This window comes from Chrysemys picta, chromosome 21, assembly GCF_011386835.1.
Source record: "Chrysemys picta bellii isolate R12L10 chromosome 21, ASM1138683v2, whole genome shotgun sequence".
In the NCBI taxonomy this organism is placed as follows: Eukaryota; Metazoa; Chordata; order Testudines; family Emydidae; genus Chrysemys; species Chrysemys picta.
The window spans coordinates 16,725,411-16,751,430 of NC_088811.1; the positions used below are offsets into that span (position 1 = coordinate 16,725,411).

The following is a 26,020-nucleotide window of genomic DNA, read 5'->3' on the forward strand; positions in this document are numbered from 1 at the left end:
CATCTCGGTTAAAATCTTGTGGCGTGGTTAAAGCTATCCGCCTTCAGGCATCTTGATACGGGATCACCATCCACATGGGTACGTCATACCTACAGTAGCTAAGGCACCTTTGCTGCCCTCTGAAAAATGGCCCGGTTCCAAGCCACAAGCTTCCATCCTTGGTCCCACAAGTTCATGAACTTTCAGAAGAGCTCAGCTTCTATAAAAGCACCAAAACAAGAGTCCAGATTTTCATCGGCGCTCAGCACCGGTTGCGACAGCAGCTGCTAAGCGCAGCACTCCGTGAAAAATCTGGTCTCGATGGCGGAGGCCGAGCACTTGGAAACCAACCCTAAGCTCTTTGGAAAGCCCGTCACCGTTTTTACCTCATCCTCCTCTTCTTTGCACGGAGTCATCTGCAGAACAGACCCCACCAGGGCCTTTCCAAGGATGGCACCACACAGAAATAAACTCAGTCAGGAGAAGGGCGGTTGGGCAACCGTTCCATAGTCAGGATTCTCAAGGTTGGCTGGAAGGGGGCCACACTAGAGAGTCTCTGTCCAAGAGTCCAGCCGTACCTATTAGCCGTGGGCTCGGGAGGCATTAAGGTTGCACGCACACAGATCCGTTCCAGGCCGTGTTGTCCAAACAAGGAAGCTTGGAGAAGGGACAAACGGCAGAATCCTGCAGCATGGCAATAAGAACCAGGCAGTCTCCAAGTGCTGGCCCATTTCCTCACCATTCAGAGCTAACACAACTCAAGAAAGCCCCCAGGCAGTAAGAGCTGGAGTTATTTATTTCACGGATTTCCAGGGCGCTGATGGTTGCGGCTGCCAGGCGCTTTAATTACAAGAAAATTAAATGCAAAACAAAGAGCCTTAATCAAATGCTGCACACAAACGTGTCTTGCCCTGAAGGTCAATGGGAGAGCCCAGGTGCAGCCTGGGAAGGAACAGATGCAGCCATGCCACTGGCTCAAGGCTCTGAAGCCCAAAACGTGGCCTACAGACACCTAAGATGAAACCTGCAGTCAGTTCCGTTCCTTCGGCTTGGATTCAGTTAGGAACCCAGGATCTGCCACATTGCACCAGGCTGGGGTCCATCTTCTAGAGCAATCTCCGGTCTTCAACAGGACCCAGTTCCACCTGCTTCACCGACCGCTGTGATCATCTCGTTTGTGTAAACACAGGCCACAAGGTGGTGTCCAGAGCTAGAACTCAGCCTTTGAGAGGGATGGAAAAATAACAGGTGGGGCTGGCTGGCTGAGAGTCCCCCCCCCCCCCCCACCGAAAAGAGAGGAGTAAAACGGGGTCCTTGCTATAGAAAGGAGCAAGGGGGACAGAGCAGGTGTCAGGGAAAGACAGGTGAAGGCACCCAGCCATGACGCACACTGCAAGGGTCTCCTGAGAGCTGTAATTTCATCTGAGCCCCCGGCTGGTTTTCTTCCATGCAGAGAGCGAACGCTCAACGTTGACCATTAGCTGCTTGGAGTGCCAGGGGTTGGGTTCCTCCCTCCTGGCTCTCTCAAACACAGCCAGGCTCGCTTTCGTGGAGAGGCCAGCCAAGGAAGAGGCCTAGAGAGTCTCCCCACTCCCCTCCTCCGCTCCAAACAGCACAGGGAGTGCTGCCTCGTAGAGGAGATATGCCAACCTCCCTGAGTCGCGATCCACAATTGTCCCCCTCCTAAGACCTCCGATCAGAGACTGGATGGACGTTCTCCACACACACACACACACACACACACACACACACACACACACACACACACACACACACACCATGTGTCCTGGGGATACAGGGGTAAGTAAATCTAATTAAGTAGCTCAAAGCAGTCAAGAATTCCACCCACCAATTCTGGTTTGAGATCCAGGGAGGAGGCCAGACTGAGGCCTGCCGTATGACACCGCTGAGTGTGTTCCATCTCCCGGAATGTGCTGCCTTCACGGGACATCTGCGGGTTTGGTTCCTTGAACTCTGGTTTAGCTACACTTAAGCCAGGGGTAGCATTTAAATAGGGGTGGGCAGTAGTGCCCCCTCCCTGCTCTGCGCTTCACACCAGGCAGGAGAACAGAGCAGGGGGTGTCCCAAGAAGAGCCCCTTGTGCCAGGCAGAGCCAGGCGTCTTGCAACGTGCTGGGGGACAGGGACTGGGACCCCTCTGCATAACCTGTCTGCTGGGGCTGGCCGCGCTAACATGCAAGCGCTGAACTGCAGGATATGACAGCTGATGCCCTGAGCCCACCAAACCCAGGGGGGACGGACAGAGGGGTGGTGCCCCAGGGTCCGTGCGGAGAGGGATGATGCCCTGAGGGCTGGGGTTGGGGGACTGCGCATGCTCAGGGTGGTGCCATGGGGCTGTCGGTGTACAGATGGATGGTACCCCAGGGGTTACTGGAGGAGGGGAAGAGATAGTGCTCGGGGAACTTGGAAGGGGCATGTATATGCAGAGGGATGGTGCCCTGGGGTTGTGCGCATGCACAGGGATGGTGCGCCTGTATGTGCCGGCCGGCAGAGAGGTATAGTGCTGGGGGCTGTGCACACAGAGGGATGGTTCCCCAGGTATTGGGGGGAGGGATAGCTCAGTGGTTTGAGCATTGGCCTGCTAAACCCAGGATTGTGAGTTCAATCCTTGAGGGCGCCACTTAGGGATCTGGGGCAAAATCAGTACTTGGTCCTGCTAGTGAAGGCAGGGGGTTGGACTTGATGACCTTTCAGGGTCCCTTCCAGTTCTATGAGATAGGTATATCTCCATATATTATTATTACCGTGAGGTGCATAAAGGGAATTGGTGTGGTGTTTTTCTGACTTGCTAATTAGTTTTAGCCTTTACGCTGCTAGCGTCAGCCATGGACATCATTTCCAAACAGAACGGCGCACTCTGTCAACTTAACGCCTGGTGTGTCTGTTCTCTCTGTACTGCTTGTCTTGGATAGCAGAGAAAGACATTCATGTTATTTAGTGCTTCAAACACACACCCTTCCCATGGGTAAAAATACTTCTTGTTTTATATCCTTCCCCTTCACTCTACACCCAGAGGGCAGATATCTTGGAGCCATCTCGATCCCAAACTCTCTTTCCCCCCCCCCCACTACCACCACTCACAAGCTGTAATTCTAAATGGCAGTTACATAATTTTCCCCCGAGCCTCAGTTTGAAAAAAAAAAAAAAAATTATTGGCCCAGTATGAATGTAGTTTAAAATGTTGGTTTTCGAGTCTTTCCTAACTCCTGGGGAGCAGAGGAAAAGTCACTGGCCCCGGCTTTGACCCTCTTCCAATTGGGAACGCCCTGCATCCCTATTTGGGACAGGTACTTAAGCACATACTTTTAACCTTAGCACGGTCAACAGATCTCAAACACATGCTGAAAGTCGAACATGTGCTTAGACGCTTTCCTGAAACAAGGCCTCACCGAATTGCTGAAACTACCGGCCTGTCTCATGAGAGGCTGGCGTATATAAAACTCTGACGATGAGGGTATTTCAGGCTACTATCCAGGACGGTACATTTTCTGCACATTGGTAAGTTTCACCAGAAAGGCTGCCAAAGCCAGCTAGAACATTCAACAGTTTGTCCAAATGGAAATTAACATTGGGAACTTGTTAGAGGTTTTCCTGAAGAATCCTGGGCCTTCCCTCCATCAGTAGTTGCCTGTTTGTGCCGTGTTGGTAATTTCGTTGTAGGAAACCTACATGAAACCACAAATGCTCCCAAACTAGACTGATTTTTTTACATTTTATCCTTAGTTTCCAGGGGCCTAAGCATCCTCGGGGGCCGCTGTTGCCAGCTGCCTCCCCCGCACTGAAATCAGACCCGGCACCCTGATTTAAGCAGCTCCTCTATGGAAGTTTTGTGCATTCTAGATTTGTAATTTTATGGTGTTTTCTGGCTACCCAAACCTGCTTTCCAGTTTCTGGTAGGCACTTGCACAACACAATGCCCAGGAAAACAGGGGGAAAAAAGCTTATAAAAGCAGGTTCTTAAAAGCGCAGAGGCATGAGGGATGGATAGCTCAGTGGTTTGAGCACTGGCCTGCTAAATCCAGGGTTGTCAGTTCAATCCTTGAGGGGGCCACTTAGGGATCTGGGGCAAAAATCAGTACTTGGTCCTGCTAGTGAAGGCAGGGGGCTGGACTTGATGACCTTTCAAGGTCCCTTCCAGCTCTATGAGATAGGTATATCTCCATATATTATATTATTGTTATGAGTCAGAGAAAACTGCCCATCACATCCATCTCCTTGCTGACACTGCTAGCGGGGGGAAATCAGCAATCGCCCCAAGAAGTTCTCCACCATCACTGCCACCTCTCAGCCAGCCTAGTGCCTCCTGCAGCAGAGGGACTGCAACAGTTGCTAACACTTGGGTCTTAACCACTATTCAAAAGGGGGGCGGGAGGGGGCCCATGATGAAAGACCGCACAGCTTCCATTAAAACAAACATCCCTGATGAAATAGCCCTGGTATTAGACTCCCTGCTGTGCAGCAGAACCAAAGATCTGCAGGCAAGAAAAATCACAGTGATGCCTTTTAATTAATCCCCGATGACGCAGTCAGAACGATGAAGGAATAAGCTTCCAAGGCATCAAAGGCAACGGGAAGTCACCCCGATAAGAGACCTCTTTCAAGCCCTACATCTGATGTGTACAAACCAAGTCAGACTTCACGAACCAAGCCCACCTTGACCATGGTTCTCCATTGCCCTGCAGGTTGCACACTCATTTGCACCAGTGCAAAGCGAGAGTGAACCACGAGCAAATGAGCATGGGAGCATTGCACGGCAGTGGAGAGCCGGATCCCTTGATCTTAATGGAGCAACACACAGGACTGATTTGGCCCATCACTAAATTCCTCTTTAACTTGGATACGAGGCATCCAACATTCTGCTCTGGAGACTCTTGGGCGACGGAGCTAAAGGCCTTTCCTAGTCAAGCTCTTTGCAGCTCTGCTGGGCTTCAACGCTCCCAAGTTCCAACCTGTGCTTGGCACGTTCCCATAATGCCGTGTGCTGGGCACGGAGCTTTGATGCTTAGTTTTCCTGACCTATCAAAGGGAACACAGACATCGACAGGCCCTCCCTGTCCCGCCCCTTCATTGGCATTCAGAGGGATGCCCTGCCCATGCAAACAGGGTTACTCACGCAGTCCTATCTTTGCCAAGTGCAGGCGGTTCACCCAGGAGATCTTGCTGAGCGGGTTTGGGGTGATGAAGACCACCATGAAGCTGATGGGACGGCCGGACCTGCAGCAGGAGGAGGACGGAGGCCAGAATTTAGCTCCATTCTGAGTCTGACTGAACGTCATTGAGGGACCCAGGTTCCTAGTACACCCCGCCCTTGTCTAGTTACTTTCTGTGCCAAAGGGCACTTCACCCGCCCCAGAAGTGCAACCACCCCTGCAGAGATGGGCGGTAGCTGTTTAAAAGGGCACACAGGGGCCATAGATAAAAGGGTAGGGCTGGAAATGCACGGACCATGCAGCGGGCAGGCCGGGAGTTTACATACACCATTATCGAGACAGGGAGATCATCCTGTTGTGGTTTTCAGTTACTACGTTCGTAGGACTCGTCTTTGCAGCTACTGGAGTCTCTTACGTGGTACATCCCCACACGTGGCCCGCGGCTCTCCCAGCACTGACCAGCTGAGGCAGCTGCTAGTTCTTGGGCCATGACCCCCATGCCCTGCAGAGCACGGGGCCTGGAGACGCGTTACAGGTTATGCCCTGACCTGACAGAGCCTGAGCTGTTAGACTGAGGAGCTGTGAGAACGGAGGAGGGGCCCAATAATCGCTGCAACGGCCTCAACCAGCCGCCCTTCTCTGTGGACTAGATCCAAGAGGATGGGAGGGAGGAGAAAGGAGCCAAGATTCAGCAGACGCATATTGGGCCAGATCCTCAGCTGGAGTAAAGCAGTGCAGTACCACGGCCTGCTGATTTCCACCCGCTCTGGATCCACCACGAATCGTCTTAGCGTCTCCCCAAAGTCAGGGCATAATCCCCGATGTTCCTCCTTCCACCCCACCACAAATTAACTGGGGGCTGGGAGGGGGTGAACCCCTTCCTCCAAAGCACCGGCACTGAACCAGTTGCTTGTTCTGGTACGGCCCAGCCAGGCTAGGACAAGACAAGATTCGAGCTGCCCTGGCCCACAGATGTGTACAGGGCACTAGGTCTAGGTGAGACCTTATTACGCTCTGGCATAGGCTTCCGTTACCTGAGACACATACACCTGGACTGATCAAAGCATTGGAATACGCTGTAGCATACAATTCTGCACGGGCCTACCAGGAGATTGGCTAGAACGGGCCAAGAGGGCTTTGCCCTCCGATTCTGCCTCCATGCTCAGAGGGATGCATCAGGAAACGTCCCGCCCATGGGATCTAAGAGCAGACTTACTTGTCCGTCTTCCCTGGAAGCAGGAGACGGAGGCGGCACTTGTTGGCCGAGTGGATCTCGTCCTCCTTCACTCTCATCATCCTCTGCAGGGCCAGGCACCAATCCTGGGCCACGGTCATGTTCAGATTCTGGAAGCAAGAGAGAAAAGGAAACCCCTGAGATGCAGGTATCAGAGCGTGGCAGAGACGGCCAGGCAGGAGTCCAGGAGTTACCATCAAATTGCACCCAAAGGCCCACCCAGTAACAGCAAAGAGCGGGGCCCTGGACTAGCATGGGCACCCACGCCGCCAAGGGTGGAGAACCAAGTCCATCAGGAAGTTGGTATGTCTGGAGGTTCCTGCGGCAGCCAATGGCCATCCACCATAGGACATCCACAGAGCAAGGATCTGCCTGTAGCTAAAGAGCCAGCGTAGCAACGTTGGGGATAGGTGCTGGGGAGGGGTACGTAGGACTGTGGCTAGTGAGGAGGGACAGCTGCGTTAGAAACAAGATAGCGACAAAAACCTCATTCAGTGCCATTTTCTGCCCTGCTCCAAGGTTATGTTCTTTGGCATTTAGACCACTAACTTGGAGTCTGATTTCCAGACTGCAGTGGCTTCCCCCAGCCTTGGTTATGTCCAAGTCACAAACCGGCTTTGGCTCGCTGACCACAGGGGAAATAGCTCCATTTCTTTAGCAAATCCCATTCCCAACTGACCAGAGACCTGCTGGCAGGAATCCGCTTGGAGAGACAGAGCTGACACTGACTGTGAAGGGGAACTCCCTGGCCGTTACCTGGTAGGTGCCATGGAGGGTGCTGATGAGTAGGGTTATCTGCTCCACCACAGCCAGATCCTTCTGCAAGTCTTGGAGCTCCTGGAAGAGCCGTGGAGGACCCAGGTACACCTTATCTTGGGAGGAAAGCAATGCATTAGCGGGCAGAGAGGGGCTTAGTGGGTTTCTCAGCTGACCTTCCACTTTGGAAGACTTGGCTTCAAATCCCAACTCGGGTCCCAGGGGGAAGCAAGTTTGCATTCACCCGGCGTACAACTGGCAGACTGTCCAGGAACAGAAGAGCAGCGGGCGCTAGAATTCAGGACTGGGGTACGTTAGCACGGTCGCATGGAGAAAGCTTGCGCAGACTGTGACAGTGCTACCCAGCCCCGGCTTTCCCAAGTGCCAAAATTCACTCATGCTCTGAGCGGGGATTCCACGGAGCCCTTTTGCCATCACCACTCTGGGTCTTCTTAGCAGCCAACCTCATAGGGCAGCACAGTCCTAAGTGCGGGGCTGCCTTCAGACACCCCGTAGATTTTAAAGCCAGAAGGAACCATCACGGTGATGATCTAACCTGACTCTGGGGTGGGGCACGGATCGGCATTCATGCCGCACTCCCAGTCAGTACCCGGGCCAAGCCGGGGGAGCGAAAGATCCAACCAGCGGACCAAACTCGGTGATGACACTTCGGTCACGTGCCACCTGAGACACACTGCGCATACGCTAAGAAGTCGTTGTCTGACTCCTGCGTGGCGTAGGCCGGAGTCTCCCCCGGTAATCCCCGCATCGGGCTCAGATTATGGTTGACCTAGGGCACAACTTTCAGAACGACACCGAGTCTCGATTTAAAGACCCCACGCGATGGAGATTCCACCATTTCAAGGTCGGTTGTTCCAATAGCTAATGGCGATTGAGGCAGCACAAAGGCGGCTCCTTGGGGTATAAAAAATTGGCCCCGAAACAACAAGTTCAAAGACAATATTTCCACCTGATAGTCCCGACTGTAAGAGAACAGGCACAAGGGGGCTGGAGAGGGTAGAACGGAGATGGGTCAAGAACAGCCACGGGCAGGGACACAATGAGACGTGTCCAGGAACCCAAACAGCAAAGGGCTCCTGTTTCTGGTCCCATACAAGCAACTCCCAACACGTGTTTATTGCTTGCGGAAGTTTCTACATCTTCGGTTTCAATACTGCCCACAGAGGAAGTCCCCTCGAGCTGGCAAACCAAAACAAGAGGCACAGGCAACGTTTGTTAGTCATCAGCAAAACGTCGCTGCAGAGGCCCAGCCAGCAACAGGCGCGGAGTCATTCCCGTGCTAGCCCTCATGTGACCGAGGAGTCACCGGCTCAGGCAACCTCTGAGTCTAAAACACCGAGGCAGGGACCAGGTCTCTGGGCTCAGGAAAGACGCGATTCTTCCCCTTCCATCATGCAGGAGGCGCCGGTTAGAGCGGACGCTGCTGAGTTCAGTCACTGAAGAGAGCAGCCAAGCATTGATGGGGTGCTGCCACCAGGGGTGCGGGGATCCATGCGGTGGGGAGGGAAGGGCTGGGGAACCCCTCCTTTGGGGTCAGCGATCTGAAGAAGGCACCATGCTCTACCACATCACCATGGTCCAACTCAACGGCACATCCCAGTAAAATTCCCAGATTGACCCAGCTTGTATAGCAAAGCCCTCATCACCCACTGCCACCACTGGAGTGAACCTGGGGGGTGGTGGATCCGGGAGGCGGTGCGCACTCATAATCCCACAACGGAAATATTGCTGAGAATCTGCCCTCATGACGCTGGCACCCACCTTGGGGGCCGACATGAGGATGGGACCCAGAGGGGCTGGAGCAGCCGCTGTGGGGTCCAGGATCGGGCCAGGGATCAGATAAGAACTGCTGGGACCTCCCCTTCCCAGCCAGGAGCTGGCTGCACCACTGAGTCTTCATAGATCCCCTTGCTCCCCCTCCTATCCCTTCCCTCTTCTCCTCCCACCTCACCCACTTGAACCTTGAGCATTAAAAACAGGGCTCTGCCACTGGAGCTGTGAGAGTAACTCCATTGGCTGGTAACAGTAGTAGACGCTTATCCTCTGCGAAGCAGCCACCGACTAGAGGAAGACCGAGCACACTAAGCTGGTGTGCTACACCCCCACCGCCGAGCGGATACTCACTGGACGACTGGCTGGCCGACGCGTGTTTTTTGGCTCCCGCGTTCTGGATGACCATGTTGTCTTTGTCGTATGTGCTGTTCTCCTGCCCAACTTCTACCACCTGCACCTGGGGGAGGGCAGTGTTCCATTTCACGACATACTTGGGGCCCAAAGGGACGAGGCTGCTGATTTCCAATTGGCCTCTGCAGAGGGGGAGAGTCTGTTATTCCCTAAAAAAAATCATCCTTACACTCCACCAACTTCCCCATCCCCAGCCAAGCCCGAACCCTGCGGCACCAAGAGGGAACAGTCAGGTCATGCTAGGAGAACACCTCTAGACCAGAAAAAAGCAGAAATATTTGCAAGCCCAGCTCCCTTGCTTCGAAACTTGCATTCCACACCCTGCACCAGCATGTTAATACCTTCCACCATAATCTGCACCCCCAACGCATGGGGCAAAAAGACCAGACCACGTGCTAAGCCTACCTTGTACTCACGGGCCTGGAAAGAGAGAAGATTAACAAAGGTCACTACCACAATTGCATGCAAGTCCTCCACTTCTCTCCCTTCCCTGGATGTTGCAGCTTCTATTTTCTACCCTCTGCTCTGAAGAGAGACCTGATCTAGTAGTTCTGGAAAGCAGGAAGTCCCGAGTTCAAATCCGGGCTCTGACACCATCTTAATTCTTAGGCAAATCCCTTAGGGCAAGTGTTCCGATTCAGGTGTGGAAATGCACATTCAGGCAACTGCGAAGGGGCACTCAGCACCTTTGGAAATCAGGCTACTTATAGAACGATTGAAGATTCGGGCTGGGAGTCCTAGTCCTTCCCCGTGCGCTGAGGCAGGACCAAGTAAATCTAGACCATCCTGGACAGGGGTTTGCCCAACCTGTTCTTAAAAACCTCCAGTGATGGGAATCCCACAGCCTCCCTAGGTAACCTGTTCCAGTGCTTAACTCTCCTTAGAGTTGCAAAGTACTTTCCCAGTAGCGAACCTGAATCTCCCTTGCTGCAAAAAAAAAAAAAAAAAAAAAAAAATAAGCCGATGACGTCTTGTGCTACCCTCAGTGGACAAGGAGAACAATTGATCACTGTTCTGTTGACAACAGTAAAGGGTTGTTATGTTTCCCCTTCAGTCTTCTTTTCTCAAGGCTAAACAGGTCCAATTCTTTTAACCTTGCCTCCCACGTCATGTTCTCTAAACCTTTTCATTGCTCTCTTCTGGTCTCTCTCTAAGACAGGGGTGGCCAACCTGGGTTCCGGAGCCACATGCGGCTCTTCAAAAGTTAATACGCGGCTCCTTGTACGGGCACCAACTTTCCAATGTGCCGGGGGGTGCTCACTGTTCAACCCCTGGCTCTGCCACAGGCCCTGTCCCCACTCCACCCCTTCCCGCCCCCTCCTCTGCCGTGCCCTCACTCCTCTCCCTCCCCCCGAGAGCCTCCTGCACACCACAAAACAGCTGATCGGGAGGTGCATGGAGGGAGGGGGAGGCGCTGATCGACGGGGGCAGCCAGTGGGCAGGAAGCGCTAGAGCGGGGGAGCTGCTGACGTATTCCTGTGGCTCTTTGGCAATGTACATTGGTAAATTCTGGCTTCTTCTCAGGCTCAGGTTGGCCACCCCGGCTCTAATACATTAACTTCTTTGTGGGGCCCAAAAACAGAGGCTGAGCAGAGCGGACCAATGTCTTCAAGTGCCTAACTTCCAACACCCACACTGAAAAGTTTTAGCCTTAAATCTTTACTCCAGTTGATTATTATGCACTATCGGGCTTCAGTCACCACATTCTCTTAACCCAAGGAGCTTGACCCAGAGGCTGTAACAACGATGGGTAAAATATTAGGAGGCAAATTAGGATTGTCGGGGGCCCAGGGCAGCACTCTGCAGGAAGAGGCTACACGGGGATCCAGGCTAGACAAGCTTGCACGGCAAAACTGCAGGCAGACAGTGCAGGGCTGTAGGTTATCCCAGTTTGCTGCAGTTAACTGGCAATTTACTGAGCCACCTTCACTGGTTTTAACACCTACATGTTTATAGCCACATAATGGAGCTTTTCTGCAGCAGCTCTCGGGTAACTCGCCAATGCTGGGAAAGTGCAATCAAAAGCATATTTTAAAGTCAAATGGCCCATAATTTATCACTGGTATAACTGTCGAAGCCAATGGGATTACACCAGGGACCCATTTGACCCACGGTTGCCAGAACGACTGCAAAGAAAAATGCCAAATCCCAGCAGAGATGCCAGTGGTTTTCCTGGAGACACAACAGAGGCGGCGCTTTATAAAGGTCGGCCTGCGTTTTTTTAGTTGGATTTCCTTGCGTGGAACCTTGATACTATATCCCTGCGGATTCCTCCAGGGCTGCGGGGACGTTTGTGACGGGCTCCCGGAGGAAATGAACGCTGCCAACGTACTTGAAGTTGATGTTGGCGCACACCAGCATGTCGTTCAGCAGGAACACCTTGCGCTCCTTCGATTTGATCAGCTGGCCACGGTCCCCGTAAACCGTCTCCGTCAGGGTCTCGCAGAGCAGCAGCTGGTGCTGCCCCGAATTCAGCAGCTGCAAAGGAAAAAAGAGCAAGGAGGTCCTTTATTAGAAAAGCAGAAGATAGGGGAACAACCTAGCTAATCATGTGCATGCGCACCACTGCCCCCTGCTGAATGGAATCAGAACTGCTCAGCTCTGTGTCATAAGCCCTATATTGCTAACAGCTATTGGGGTTTCTCCTTTAGCTGAAGGGGCCTGGGCTTTCAGAGCAGGAGGATCGGAGTTCTGCCGTGCAATTCTGAGCAGGTCCGGTACACAAAGCAGAGACAGCAGCCCTAACGGATTCATTACGGTAACTATTTGCTCCAGTACAGAGACGTATCCAATAGGACTCCACAGCACAACAACAACAGCACACTGAGCTACAACCCAGCAGATCCGGGCTCAGGGGCCACTTCAGAACTTTGTTCCTTGGTCCCGGAGTCTCTGAGCCCAGCTGCGGGGGGGAAAGGTGGACAGTGCCAATGACTGAGGGTCCGTCTACGCTACGTTTGAAAACCCGCAGCAGCAAGTCTCAGAGCCCGAAAGTCCCCCGCTTTGCAGGACGAGTCCCTTTGCTTTCATTTCCTCTGCAGAGCGGATTGTGCCACCGCTCAGCCCCAGCGCTGCCCAGTCACACGATGTTCTGCAAATGCCTGGCCCTGGCTATTTCGAAATCTCGCTGACTGACTTTCAGTCTCTCTCCTCTCAAGGAGTAAACGCCGAGGGCAGGGGGATTTCCACCCAATGCTCTTCGATTTCGTTTTAACCAGAGACTCTGAGAAATAACGCAGCGTCTGGATGCCAGTTAGCCTGGCCGAGAGCCCATCTGAGAGACAGGAGACCAGCAATCCACGCGGGCTGCCCCATGCGGCCTCTGAGCTGCGGCAGCCATCGGCAGTCACCTCAGCACGGACCGGCCTGTGCCCTGCTAGAGTAGGCAGAAGAGCCCCGTTACCAGCCAGGTAGTTAGCAGGGTAACATCCCTGTTTCCAGGGATTGCCCTGGTGCTTTGACCCATCTTTTGTAAGCCCCACCTGACAGGAGCCTGCCGGGCTGGGGAAACTCACAGGTCGGCCAAGGAGATGGGGCATTCCCTGCAGCACCCCCATGGCCCAGGAGATGAGCTACGTGCTGGCAACCTGCCCTCTCCATGAGGTCTTCCACCTGCCTCCCACCCCAACATGTACAGTCCAATCTATGGGGGAGGAGGGGCGTGCTTAGCTGGGGGACACAGCGGGCTCCCTCGCCTCACTCTCTTCCCACCCATACTAAGCCCAAATGTCCCCCCGCGTTGGGCTGTCACTGCGCTTAGCCGGCTCAGATGAACCTCGGTGCCGGCACCAGTGCACTGCCCCGGCCTCCCATTCAATGCCCAGCAGCACTTGAAATGGCAAGGCTGGGTACTGGAGCAGCCCAAGTGCTCACACAGCTGGCTAAGGAGCAGCGAACCCAGGCCCTGGTTGGGCTGGACTGTCTGGGCGAGCTGGTAACAGCGGCCTGAAAAGGGAGAGTTTATCAGAAGCCATGGACGACTCATCCCCAGGTCTTGATGCGTTCGAGGTGCTCTCAAATCGGAGCTTTCACTTGGAATAAGACACAGCCTCCATCCCTTCCGTTGGCAGGGAGCGTGCCCAGGCAGACTGCCTGGTCACTGCACCCAGGCTTCCTGGCAGAAGCCCCCTTGCAGACAGCCAGGCAGATGCCAGCCAGCCAAGGAAGTTTGAGATGATTTTAAACAGATGAACCCGAGCTGCAGAGTTCAGCTCCGGAGCAGGAGAACGCGGTCAAATCGGAGGGATTCGAGTATGGGTCCCGCTCAGACAACACCATCCAAGCTCCAGAGATCTGTTCAAGAGCCAACACTCAAGGCTAGATGCCACAGGCTGGTCAGACCATCATCCTGGCTACCTTGCCAGCCCTGAGACACGGAGCTGAGCAGATAAAGGACAAAGCCACGTCCAACTTGCCAAGGGTAGCGTGAAAGCCAGCAAGCGGGGCCATGAGAACAGAGGACAAAGGGGTGCAGTGTGGCACTAACGGTTCCCTCGCAGAGGGCAGGTGTATGGGGGTGAAAAACAGCGAGCGACTTCAGCAGGCGACCGTGGGAAGGATGTTGGGTGAAGGGAGGAGGAGGATCAAGGGAGGAAGATGTTTTGATCCTAGCACTGTAAGCCGAAGGACAGCACCATGGATCACCAGAGAAAGAAACTGGGAATTCTTCTGACCAAGGGACACGTCAGCCACAACCCAACCTAGTAGATGGTCTTCTCCACACCATGGTCGTAGGCAGAATCTGCTCCGGGGGCCTCAGATATTCAGTCCAGGCTTTCCCTCTCCCTTACCCCAACCGAATGGGTAAAGCAGATTCACAGGGACCATCTAGTCTGACCTCCCCGGACCAGTGCCTTCCTGCCCGGCACCAGCGAAGATGCTGTTAGCGGCGCACACCTGGCGAGAGCCCGAGCAGGTCGCTTCCTAAACTAGGGAGAGTTTTGTGCTCAGCCAGAAATGGATTCGAACAAACATTTGGGGAGAGGAGAGAACCACCATCCTCTGCAATAGGGGTTCCGAAGCTATTCACGTACACACACTGTCATCTAGTGGGCAGAGCGGGGAAGGGGAATTTCCCGACCAGAGACGCTGAGCCCTGCCCGTCGCTCAGGAGCTCAAGCCCCCACCTTGTTAAGGCTGCTGCGGTCACTGACGCTCCTGGTCAGCTGCTGGATCTCAGCCATCTGGTCGGCCACTCGCTTCTGCTCGTTGAGTTTCTCCGCCAGCGTCTCCAGCTCGGTGAGGGCGAGCTGGAGCGACAGCCTGTCCGGGTGGCCTTTCGGGGTGTTCTTCAGCATATCCTGGGGTGAAAGAGGGAGGGAGGAAAATCAAGTCACCGGGGAGGGAGATCACAGGCAGGCCAAGCTGTGGGCCGGAGGAGCCCCTGATGGCACCGCACTCAGATTTTCGCCCCCAAGCAGCACTCCTGAAAACAATTGGATTTTAGACAGGCCTGGCCTGCGCAGAGACTTGGGGAGCAGCCGCCGCCCACCTGTGTATACGTAGGGACACTTTCTGCGGCCGCCAGCGTGATCAACGCACCACGGACTCTTCCCCCAAGGCACAATGTGCAGCCCCAAGACGCTCACCTCGCCTGGCGGCTTCATGCTCCCCAGGCACGAAGAAGTGAGAGGAAGAGGTGTTGATTTTGTTTCGTTCTCCCACCGTGCTGAGCTCAGGGGCCCCGATGGCAGAACCTCTGCTGAGTGGGAGCTTGTGATACCCTGGCACCCCAATATTCACCACTGTCGTGTAGTTAGGATAGGTTTGTACAAAGTGCGCCTTGTGAGGGATCATTCTAATTCTGCTAGACAGTAATATCTCGTTGGATTGTATGTGCTATCGGCATATGTGAAGTTATGAAGTTTCGCTATGTGGGAGGTTGAAAAAAACCACCCACAAGCAGCCTTTCAGGTACAACAGTAAAAAGGCCAAACAATGTTAATGGCGAATTGAGGAAATGCACACAAGCACAAGGATTACCCCAGAACAGTGTGCAATAGAAACCTCTCAGAGATATCACTACACCATGGGAACTGTTTGACCCAGGTCGCAGCAAAAGAGCTTTCCAGCAAGTGGGAAGAAGATATAAAAGAGGGAAATGACATCATGATAGTACCTCACTCTCCCCGCAACACCACACCTGGAAACACCTGAGGAACAAGGACTGAGCTGGGGGAAATGATGGTCCCAGGCTAGAGGGATTTTTTAGCCGGCGTATAAAAACCTGGGAAAGCCAAGGCAGTTTGTGCCTTAAGAATCTGCCAGCCTGTATCACTCAGGGTAAGAATTTGCTACTTCATATCCTACCTGTCTAGTATGTTAAGCTCAGTTTGTGGTTTTGTAGTTAATAAACTTGGTTTTGTTTGGTCTAAAACCAGGGTGGAAATCATACTTGGGGCAGAAAGCTGTTACACATCTTCCTCCACATGGAGGGAGGGGGCGAAATTCATGAGCTTGCGCTGTACAGTTCCCTGTGCAGCGCAAGACGGTATAAATTGGGGTTTACACTCCGGGGGGGGGGTGTCTTAGCAACTGGGAGGTGCCTTAGCAACTGGGAGGTGTCTTAGCAACTGGGGGGTGCCTTAGCAACTGGGGGGTGCCTTAGCTGAGCCTTCCCATGCAGAGCTGACCTCTGCATGTGTGTGAAGCTGCAGCTGGGTGTGTCCCACCTGTGTGTGCGCTGGTGACAGAGCCTGGAGAGTTTGGCAACTTATCACGGCACCACAGTGTGAAAGGAGCCCAGGCTGGTGGGTCAGGCGGGCTCGGTGGTACCTCAGTTATAAGTGGCATCCTGGGGGAACCCGTCACAGAGCTCTTCTATACACATCCAGACACTGGGAGTGGCCAGCCTTGGCTAAACCCTGGGTAGGGACGCTGGAAAAGGAGGGGGGGGGGGGGTCAGGCCTCATCACTTTTTAACAGACGTAAGGACGAGGGGGGGCCTCGGGGGCAGAGAGGAGCGAGCAGGGGGCGGGGCCTCGGGGTAAAGAGGTGGCACGGGGGATGGGGCCATGGTTTGGGCGCCGGTGGCCCCCCCACACTTTTACGGAGCTTCTGCCACTCCTGACCCTGGGAGTGGGTTTCAGATGGAATTTCTAGCACGTCAAGGGACTCAGCGGATGTAAACCCACATCACTTCGCCGACTCCTGTGGAATTACGCCAGCTGAGGGGCTGACTCAGAGACACCAGAATGACTGTCCCCATCCTGCCAGCCCTGAGATCCGGCCACTTCCCTGCCCGGTGGCTCCATCCCTTGCCCCCCCATCCTCCAGTAAGAGCGCAGACTCCAGTTTAAAATACCTGCAGCAGCAGAATGAACTGAGGAAATCTTTGGATGGGCTTCACCATCAGCCCGTAGAGCGTGACCCGGTCAGGGCTTGTCATCTGCCGCTTCTGTCGAGACAAGAACAGCCCTCTACCACCTGCACTTCAACCAGGATCACTCAGAGCAGAAACCCCTCACTGTTTGTTCTCTCCCCCCTCACCCACCCACCCACCCCACGCACCTCCCCAGCCATGGATCTGGGTGGGATTCTTCGCTTTTTACTCCTCCACTCCGGCCTTCACTCATTCCATTGTCATTCCTCCCTCCCTCACCCACCGCACCCTCTTGTCTGAGGTTAGATCAGCGAGAGATACTACAGAACTGGAATAACTAACCCATCCTCCCCCGCCACTGCTCTGAGCCCAGCTTCACTCAGGACCCTGGGTTCCTGCAGTGGTTTTCATTGGCAGCAAAACCGTTGCTCTGGCTAGCTACTCTCTGCCTAACTTCACTCAAATGCCAACGTTAGCAGATAATGGTCTTCGTGGCACATGCCTGGCAAGGGAAGGATGCCAGCGTTAAGAGATGGGTAGGGTACCAATATGGCAGGGTTTGAAGGGACGGTCAGTGACTGTGCACCACGTTGGCATCGGTCCTGAACTTAGAGATCAGGCGGGTGGCACTCAACTGATGGTGCCCCCAGCTTCGTTCTGGGGTGGGAATCCAAGCCCAGTGAGAAAGGAAGACGTGGGTATTCTGCAAGGGTAAGGTACGGGGCCAGCAGATAGGGGCTAGAAGCCAGCATCATTTGGTGCAACCACAGCCTCATCTGAGAAGAACAGTCACCCGGTACAAGCAGAGCGGCTACTGTGCAGGTGAAGACCACCACATGGTTCTGGAAACCCAACCCTTTGCATAGAGAGGCATCAGACAGTGCAGACAGGACGCGGAGCGGGAAAATCCTTTCTACCTGGCCGGTGGCTTCCCGGAGCAGTAAAGTCCTGGGTACCGGTGACCTTTGCTAAGTGATTCACCGAGTCGTTTGAAATGCATCTTCTCTCCATCTGCAGCCTCTGCTTGTTCCTGGGAACATGGACCCTTACGATAGCCCTGTCGCAAGCAGAGCCCCATGCAGGCCAACTGCCAGATGGTGACAGGTGCAGCCTTTCCTGACTCTTCCACTGACCTTGAGGAACTCCAAGAACACGGGCTTGGTGAGACAGGCCTTCTTGATCACAGACATGGCGTTGGTGAAGTTGTTCACGTAATCGCTGTACACATCCAGCACCATCGACTTGGAAAACTTGGCGCATGCACAAATAACCAGACAGACAGGAGAGAGAGGGGAGAGTCAGATCCAGCGTCTCCTTACTTAGCACCTAGAGCTGAAGCGAAGCCAGCAGCACATGACTTCGACAGCTCACTGCAGACGCCAGCGGCTCACAGCTTGCAAACCTGTCTCCTCCCCCTCCCGAGGCATCTGCATTCGGAAAGTCCATCCTGCAACCCAGAGCTTTCATTTCAACCTGCAAGGAGGTTACCGCCATCAAACACAGAATAAGAGGGGCGCTGGGTCTGCCAAACCCCACAGACGGGATGGTGGTACGGGGCGTTCCCACTTCCTTGCAATGGACAAATTCATGGGGGTCAGCTGCTAACACCCGCGTCTAGGCCAGAAGACTGCGGGTTCAAGTTCTCCGCCAAGATTTGGGCTTGTACTCGGCATCAACACTTAAAAGTCTGCAGAGCTCTGGGCGAGGTCGTCCCCGGGATTGCCCCGTCGGAGACGCCGGAATTCGTACGACAAGCTAAACTGAGCTTAACTCGTCTCCGGCAGCTGCTCCAAGGAGCCAGAACCACGGGACCCCGACGCCTTCGCCCACATTCCAGCCCCCCGTAAACAAGGTGAGCACCCCGTGCCGCGTGAGCTGCTGTGGAGGTTAGAAGGACCCCTGTATTGACAGTGGGGCTGCAGCCATCTAACTCGCTATCCTGCAGTAACCAGGGCGCATAATGCAGTTCTATACACGGTACATTGGCCCAGGTGGGCCTAGGATAGTGAAGCTTGGAACCTGCCTGAAGACGCCAAGCCTTTCCCGTGGGCTGGCCCCATTTGATCAAGCGAACCAGCAAAAATCAAATGGTGCTCTCCCAGGCTTCCCCCTGATTGGCGGCTGCTCTTAAAACCTGCCCATGGCCTTCGCGCTGCCATGGTCTCATCTACACGGTGCCTTTTGCAATAACCCAGGTTCCCAGTGGACTGGAGCTGGCAGCAGTGGGTGGGGAAGCTCCGTAGAGCGGAGTGGGGGCCCGGGATGGAATAGGGGATGCTGGGAAGGTCCAGATAGAAGGGTATTGACAGAGGCTGCTTGTGCATTTTATATCCTACGTCATTGCCTGGAGGCGGCTTTGGCATGCTGGGGATGGGAAGAGGACGTGCGCGGGGGAGGGAACCCCGCCACCTCGCTCCAGAAGGGTGTCTCTTACTGAGGCCACGAAGAGGTCCCCAATTTTCTCCGTGGCATCCCACTCGGCCACGCGGGAGAACAAGGCGATCTGGAACATGGAGTGGCAGTGCAGGATCTCCTTGAGGCGGAAGAAAACCACCTGGCACTTCCTGACGCTGAGAGCCTTGGGCTCCATCTCCATCAGGGGGTGTCTGTAATCCTGTAAGCCACAGGAGAGGGTTTAAACAGACTTTCCCGCCCTCGCCGCCCCGGATCGCACCCGTCAGAGGAGCCCAAATGAATTGGGTGTCCCCCTGTGACCTTCCCAGCCTTAATGGTCACGTCTCAGCTCCCCAGCTGTGAAACAGGGATTTTGCTGCTCCCTCACTCGTGTTCTTTGATGGCTTGTCTATTAGCCTGTAAGCTCTTCCGAGCAGGGACCATCTCTTACCCCAGGTCCATCCAGCACTTTGCACTAGGAGATCCTGCTCCCGGTTGGAACCCATCAGCCCTACCATACTGAACTGGTTTGATGATTTTTAAAACCCGCTCCCTCCCCCGGCTCACTCTGGCAGTTTTCCCACATTGTTCCCCATTGCTGCTCCTCCTTCGTGTTCTCACAGCCCCTGCCGTTCACAGCCCTCGCTGTGCTTTGCAAACGTTAACGAGTTTGTGCCTCTTGGCCAAAGCCTTCCATGCGCCACGGCTGCCTTGACCTAAACTCAGCAGCAGGGTCCCCGCTTTGTGGCAACTTCGGATCAGTTTTTTTAAACGGAAAACACCACAGAGTTCCCTGGGTGCAGGGGGGGGTGGGAGGGTGAATCAAACGATCCATGCCACATTCGCTGCATTGTCTAATCGGATGTGTGATTAATTTTATGGTGCCCCTGAATTTTCAGTGAGCTGCAGGGAGCCCCGGGCCCTTTAAATCGCCAGCCTGGGGAAGCTGGGCCGGTCCGGCATGGCGTACCGGCTATTGCCCGTACGCCGTACCTGCTCACTTTCACCTCTGCCTAGAGATCAGTCTCCCAGAGGTTCTCTCCCGCCCCCTTCCTTCCCTATTAAGTTTTTTAAGGGGGATGGGGAGTTGTTCCCGTCTATCCCATCCTCCCCGCCCCTCCCATTCACAGATGTCTGTAGTCTGTCTGTGCTAGAGTGGGTGACTCAGGTGGGCTTAAGATTGGCGTCACCTGGAGAATCCGCTTTAACGAGTCCACGTAGCTCCTCTCACTCTGCACGATGGAGCCCAGGATGTGACGTCGCACCACCTGCAACACCCACACCAGGGTTACGGTCAGAAACGGGTGCAGAGCCCCTCCATCAGCATGTGGGCGTGCACACACATACACACCCCCTCCCTCCCTTAGCACCACATCACAGAACATGTACATCTTCACAGACATCGGTGGGAGGAAAGAGAAAAAGGGAAGAGGCTGGGGGAAGAAAAAGCGACAAGGTGTCAGGCTGTAGATCCACTCACAGAAGCAGAGCTATTTTGCTCACTCACAATGCTGCCTGGTGCTAGTACCCAGCAGAGCGATGTAGAGCTATTTTGCGGACTCATCTTTTTGGGCAGATTGGACAGTGGTGAGGCAATTTAGTTCCTCAACATACAGCTACAAAAAACACACAGGGGGGGAATGAGACCAGCTGAACTCCAGCGTATTGGCAAGTTTGAAGAAGTCTGGTAAAGGCTCCACACATACTTGTGTGTCTACAGCCGTTGATCCTCTTGGGCCCCTCACTAGATAAAAACTTGTTCCTCCAGCTCCCAAGCACAGCAGAGCCCAGCATCCCTCCCCTTGGGTTTACGACACTTAATGCTCTAAGATGGAGCGATGTTCTGGTGCTTCCAACCCCCAGGCACCCTCAGAGCGCCCCCTGCAGGTTGTGAGAACCTCACATGCACCAAGATGGACTTCCCACCATCTCCAGTGGGCCACAAATCATGGAGACAGGTAACCAAGTACCACTGGGTTCTGCTGTGCTGGAGAGGACCAAGCGGAGGTAAACAGCCCTCCTCTCCTCCCCAGAAGATCCCGCCAACCCTTGGAGAGAGCTACAGCAGATAACAGGGGGGAGGGATAGCTCAGTGGTTTGAGCATTGGCCCAGGGTTGTGAGTTCAATCCTTGAGGGGCCACTTAGGGATCTGGGGCAAAATCAGTACTTGGTCCTGCTAGTGAAGGCAGGGGGCTGGACTCAATGACCTTTCAGGGTCCCTTCCAGTTCTAGGAGATAGGTATATCTCCATTTATTTTATTTTAACGGGAAGCACCGGAAGGAGCCATGCTGGCTGGGGTTCCTGACAGAAGATCAGGTAATTTCAGATAAGCCTCAAGCAATGGGATGCTTCACAAGTTAAGCTACTGGATGGTTCAACCTCACTTGTGACCACAGATTTGTGACCAGCAGGGGAAGCTCGCACATGGCAAGCCTCTGGGGATTGTTTAACGCCTACAGAACAGACACAGATATTTGTTAATGTCAAGGAGCTTTCGCTGAAACCTGGTAGGGATCAATCTCTGGGTTCCAAACATTACAGCTAATAGAGCTAGCTAAAATTTTCCAAACGTTTTGTCCGAAAGTGGCCTTTTTTAGGCAATCTAATTTTTCCCATAACAATCGGGCAGTCGAAATCTTTTGTTTTCATGAAAAAGACGCTCTTTGGCCAATAATTACTCCGCCCCCTCGATATTTAACCATTTAAATGACGTTTTTGATAAAGGCTTCAATCAAAGATTCAAAAAAGCAAAAGAAAAAAGAAAAACGGCACAAAACAAGCCCCATTCAGACCCTTTGAAATAACAGCAACTTTGCAAAGAGGCTTCCACGGGCAGACCGGCTCTGGATCAAAGGGACAGCTCTCTACATCACCACCATCCTACCGGGGGCAGTCAGTCAACCAGGGGAGGTCAAGTCCCGTGTACTCAGCGCCTTCCCCCTACCACAGACCTGTTGAGGGCTTAATCCATCCGGCATGGGGCCAAGCTCGGGAGGCGGGTGTTTCATGTCCGAGACAGTGACCTCCAGGAACCCCATGTCTTCCTCCTCAGAGTCACCTGGAAGACAAAACGCACAAGCAATGAACACCTGAGTGGCGCGCCCAGCAAAGCGTAGCCCAAGCTGGAGGACCAACGGCTAGTATCTTGCATGGGTGTGTCTTAAAGCTTCCTACAGCGGGGGAAGAGCACACGTGTCCACTGAGCATTCTGCCCCTGCATTCTGGAGGGCTCTAGGCGCCTACCATTCAGATCACAAGCGCTTTGGGGCGGGCACCACAGCCTCTCCCAGGCTGCAGACAGCGCTGGCGCTCAGAACATCTAGAGTGTTTGTCCAGCCTGCACTCACACCCCCCCCCCCCACACACACACCCTTGCCATGGAGGGGGCTGGTAACCCGGTGGTTAATGCACTGGCTTTTTTTTCCCCCCTCTACTGGCATCAAGAACGAACCTAGAAACTTGAATGCGCTGGTCTCGTCCTATGTCTTAGACATTCCCCTGGTGGAGATGCACCCCACACTGCTCCGACCCACCAGTCAGCAGAATGGATAGCTCAAGCATGGCCCTGGGACTGAGGAGTAAACGGTCTGCCCAAGCAGCTGGTGCTCTGTTCATTGCCACAGCTGGGTCAAGGAGCAGAGGGTTCCTCTCTATGCAGCAGTATGTTGCACAACTATTTAGTCCAAGCCGGGACTTACGGGAAACCCTGAATGCTGACACCAGATACCATTGGGCTGCATTAATCAGCCCAAGGAATTTGAGAGGTAGGGACGGGAGAACCACGGAGATCTCAGCCTGGAACGAATTCCCTTTGGGGGAGGGCACAGGCCCAGCGAGCCGAGTGCCCCGTCTGCCCCGAATGTCATGGTCAGCCAAGCACCCAAACGCCTGTAGCAGGGAAATCTAACTCACTTGGGGGTTTAAACCCATTTAATACTGCAAAGCTCCAACCAGCCTCCCATCTCAGGACCCTGCCAAGGGGCTGAACAGAATGATCCCAGCAGCGGACCACTGGGTTTTTTCCATTGTTCCTCATGGCTTCTTCAGAAACCAAACCCAAGCAGAGCGGGTAAGGGGAGGGAATAACGAACCCCATGCAGAGAAGCAGGAAGGAGTGAGCAAGACTGGGGAGCAGAGGCGACAGGAACCGAACCTACCTGAGGAGGGGAAGCCCAGAGAGACAAACCTCCCCTTACCTGAGGCAGAGACCGAAGAGGAAGAGGAGGAGGAGGAGGAGGTGATAATATAGTCTTTTTCAATGGAGCACCGTTTCCTCCACATTCTGCCCGCTGCATTCTCCCGCAAGCACTGCCTGTCAACTTCCTCTTCCCCCCCCATTCTGGCTTCACGGATATAAATAGCCTCGGGAGGAAGGGCGACTGCTGGGGACACGACGGGGAGGGGGATCAGAGGGCTGCAGGAATACAGCAGCTGCTTGGCTCACAACTCCCGAGTGACCTTTTTCCTTCCCTAATTTTGGAAGGGCAGCTCAGCTCGCTGTCGCTCGGCTCCAGCCCCGGCTGCCCAGAGTCCAATCACAGCTAGGGACGGGCCCATCTCTGCTCGGACGCTGCTCTCGGGGAGCGCCTCATGCTCTGGGTCAGGTGGCAGGCGGCTGGGCTGGATGCAGAGGCAGTAACAGCCTGCGGAGACCTGCACGGCGGGGAGGGGGGCGTAGGTGCCGACTCCGTGGATGCTCCCGGGCTGGAGCACCCCTGGGGGGAAATTGGTGGGTGCAGAGCAAGCTCCCCTCCCCCCCCCACCTCCCCTCCACCCCTGAGCGCACCGCAGCCCCCCTTCTCCTCCCAGCCCTTGTAACAAGCTCCGGGAGGGAGGAGGAGGAGTGGGAACAAGGCACGCTCAGGGGAGGAGGCGGGGATTTGGGGAAGGGGTTGGAATGAGGGCGGGGCAGGCACCCACCAGTGCCAGGAGAAGTTGGTGCCTATGGCGGGGGGAGGATGGCAGAAGACAGCCAGGTTTATCCCTAACTAGATTTGTCACCTAGGACGTCTCTTCCCTCGACAGGAAGCAGCCATTCACTTCAGTCACGACCCATTGGGTAACCCTACGTGCTGCTCAGACTCCTTTTCCTTTACCCCCCCCCCAGCTATTTAATCACCCTCTAAGACCCTTAAGGACATGTGACATTCTCTAGTTACAGCATGGCCTGTGCTTGGACACACCACCACTCTCCATCCAGATACGCAGGGCCCAGCTAACAACCGGACCCGTCGGCACTGTTTATAGCACCCTCTGGCTGTGGATCTCAAAGCAATTAGCAATTTAACCCTCAACACCTGTGTGTTTGGCATTATCCCCATTTCACAGATGGGGAAAACTGAGGCAGCAAGCGGGGAAGTGACTTGCCTCAAGGTCATACAGCGAGTCTGGGACTAGAACCCAGGACTCTGACTCCCAGCCCTCTGCTCTAACCATTATACAATCCACTCCTTCTGGGAGATGGAGAAGCAAATGGACACTGGGGATCAAACCCCAAATACTGCTGGTAGCCAAACCTTGGGTGGATCACGCTGCTCTTACAGACACCCAACCTGTCTGCCTCTTTCTTATGCTTCAGCAGCTCTCACAAAGCTCGTTATGCCAGGCACGTCTCATTGGACTGAACTGAGTCCAGAGCACACGGACTAGAATCCTCCCTTGCTCTGGAAGTTCCATTGGGATCCCTAAAACCCACAGGGGATATCGCACCTTTTCCATCTGCACTGCCCTGCTCCTGTGTTCCCCATTCCCTATATAACGTGAGAAGCATTAGCAGAGTCTGATTGGCTGGACTAAATTCCTTAAGAACATAAGAACGGCCATTCTGGGTCAGACCAAAGGTCCATCTAGCCCAGTGTCCTGTCTTCCGACAGTGGCCAATGCCAGGTGCCCCAGAGGGAATGAACAGAACAGGGAATCATCAAGTGATCCATCCCCCGTTGCCCATTCCCAGCTTCTGGCAAACAGACGCTAGGGACACCATCCCTGTCCATCCTGGCTAACAGCCATTGATGGACCTGTCCTCCATGAATTTATCTAGTTCTTTTTTGAACCCTGTTATCGTCTTGGCCTTCACACCATCCTCTGGCAAGGAGATCTACAGGTTGACTGTGCGCTGTGTGAAAAAATACTGCCTTTTGTTTGGTTTAAACCTGCTGCCTAGTAATTTCATTTGGTGACCCCTAGTTCTTGTTAAGAGAAGGAGTAAACAACACTGCCTTATTTACTTTCTCCACACCCGTCCTGATTTAATAGACCTCTACCATATCCACCCTTAGTCGTCTCTTTTCCAAGCTGAAAAGTCCCAGTCTTATTAACCTCTCCTCATATGGAAGCTGTTCCAGACCCCTAATCGTTTTTGTTGCTCTTTTCTGAGATGGGGCAACCACATCTGCACGCAGCATTCAAGATGTAGGCGTACCACGGAGGCAAGATGATATTTTCTGTCTTATCTCTCCCTTTCTTCATGATTCCCAACATTCTGTTCGCTTTTTTGCCTGCCACTGCACATTGAGTGGATGTTTTCAGAGAACTATCCAGAGTGACTCCTTGTTTCCCCTTCATCAGCAACCCATGCACTTCCCTTCTCTGGAAATGGTGTTGCCTTGTGTTTTGTCTGTGCTGTCCTAGGGGCCCAGATTTTTAAAGTTATTTAGGCACTTAACTCCCATTGAAATCAACAGGAGTCGGGTGGCTAAGTCCCTTTAAACATCTGGGCCTCAGGTCTCTGGGGCAGAAAACACATCAGATCTGTGTTTGTACAGCTCCTGCGTAAATGCACATTGAATGGACCCGAGCGGCCTGCTGACCCCGCGTGGGCCATCTTCAAGGAAAGTCAAATATGAAGCCACACAGCTGAAGCAGAGGGATTAGCTAGCTTCTCGCCATTTGTACCCCTGGACTCCTCTTCATAGCCCCCGGCTGAGCATTAGAAAGCCAGGGACTTCCTAACTATAAGA

The 26,020-nt window shown here is 54.0% G+C and overlaps 1 protein-coding gene across 17 annotated transcripts in view; it reads right to left on the minus strand.

Moving 5' to 3' along the window:
• ARHGEF10L (Rho guanine nucleotide exchange factor 10 like) overlaps window positions 1-26,020 on the minus strand; it is a 195,690-nt gene that overhangs the window by 65,933 nt on the left and 103,737 nt on the right. For 12 of the 17 annotated variants that reach the window (XM_065575085.1, XM_065575083.1, XM_024111244.3 and 9 more), the window contains 12 exons: window positions 22,013-22,119; window positions 20,250-20,327; window positions 19,100-19,279; window positions 17,799-17,915; window positions 16,648-16,740; window positions 14,471-14,644; window positions 11,677-11,822; window positions 9,750-9,764; window positions 9,285-9,466; window positions 7,140-7,255; window positions 6,366-6,493; window positions 5,113-5,213 (listed from right to left, as the gene is read on the minus strand). In XM_065575085.1, coding sequence (XP_065431157.1) covers window positions 5,113-5,213; window positions 6,366-6,493; window positions 7,140-7,255; window positions 9,285-9,466; window positions 9,750-9,764; window positions 11,677-11,822; window positions 14,471-14,644; window positions 16,648-16,740; window positions 17,799-17,915; window positions 19,100-19,279; window positions 20,250-20,327; window positions 22,013-22,119 — 1,437 coding nt within the window. Of the gene's footprint in view, window positions 1-5,112; window positions 5,214-6,365; window positions 6,494-7,139; window positions 7,256-9,284; window positions 9,467-9,749; window positions 9,765-11,676; window positions 11,823-14,470; window positions 14,645-16,647; window positions 16,741-17,798; window positions 17,916-19,099; window positions 19,280-20,249; window positions 20,328-22,012; window positions 22,120-23,257; window positions 23,484-26,020 lie in introns of those variants that run through there. The other 5 variants (XM_008174712.4, XM_065575086.1, XM_008174714.4 and 2 more) reach the window with 3 other exon arrangements.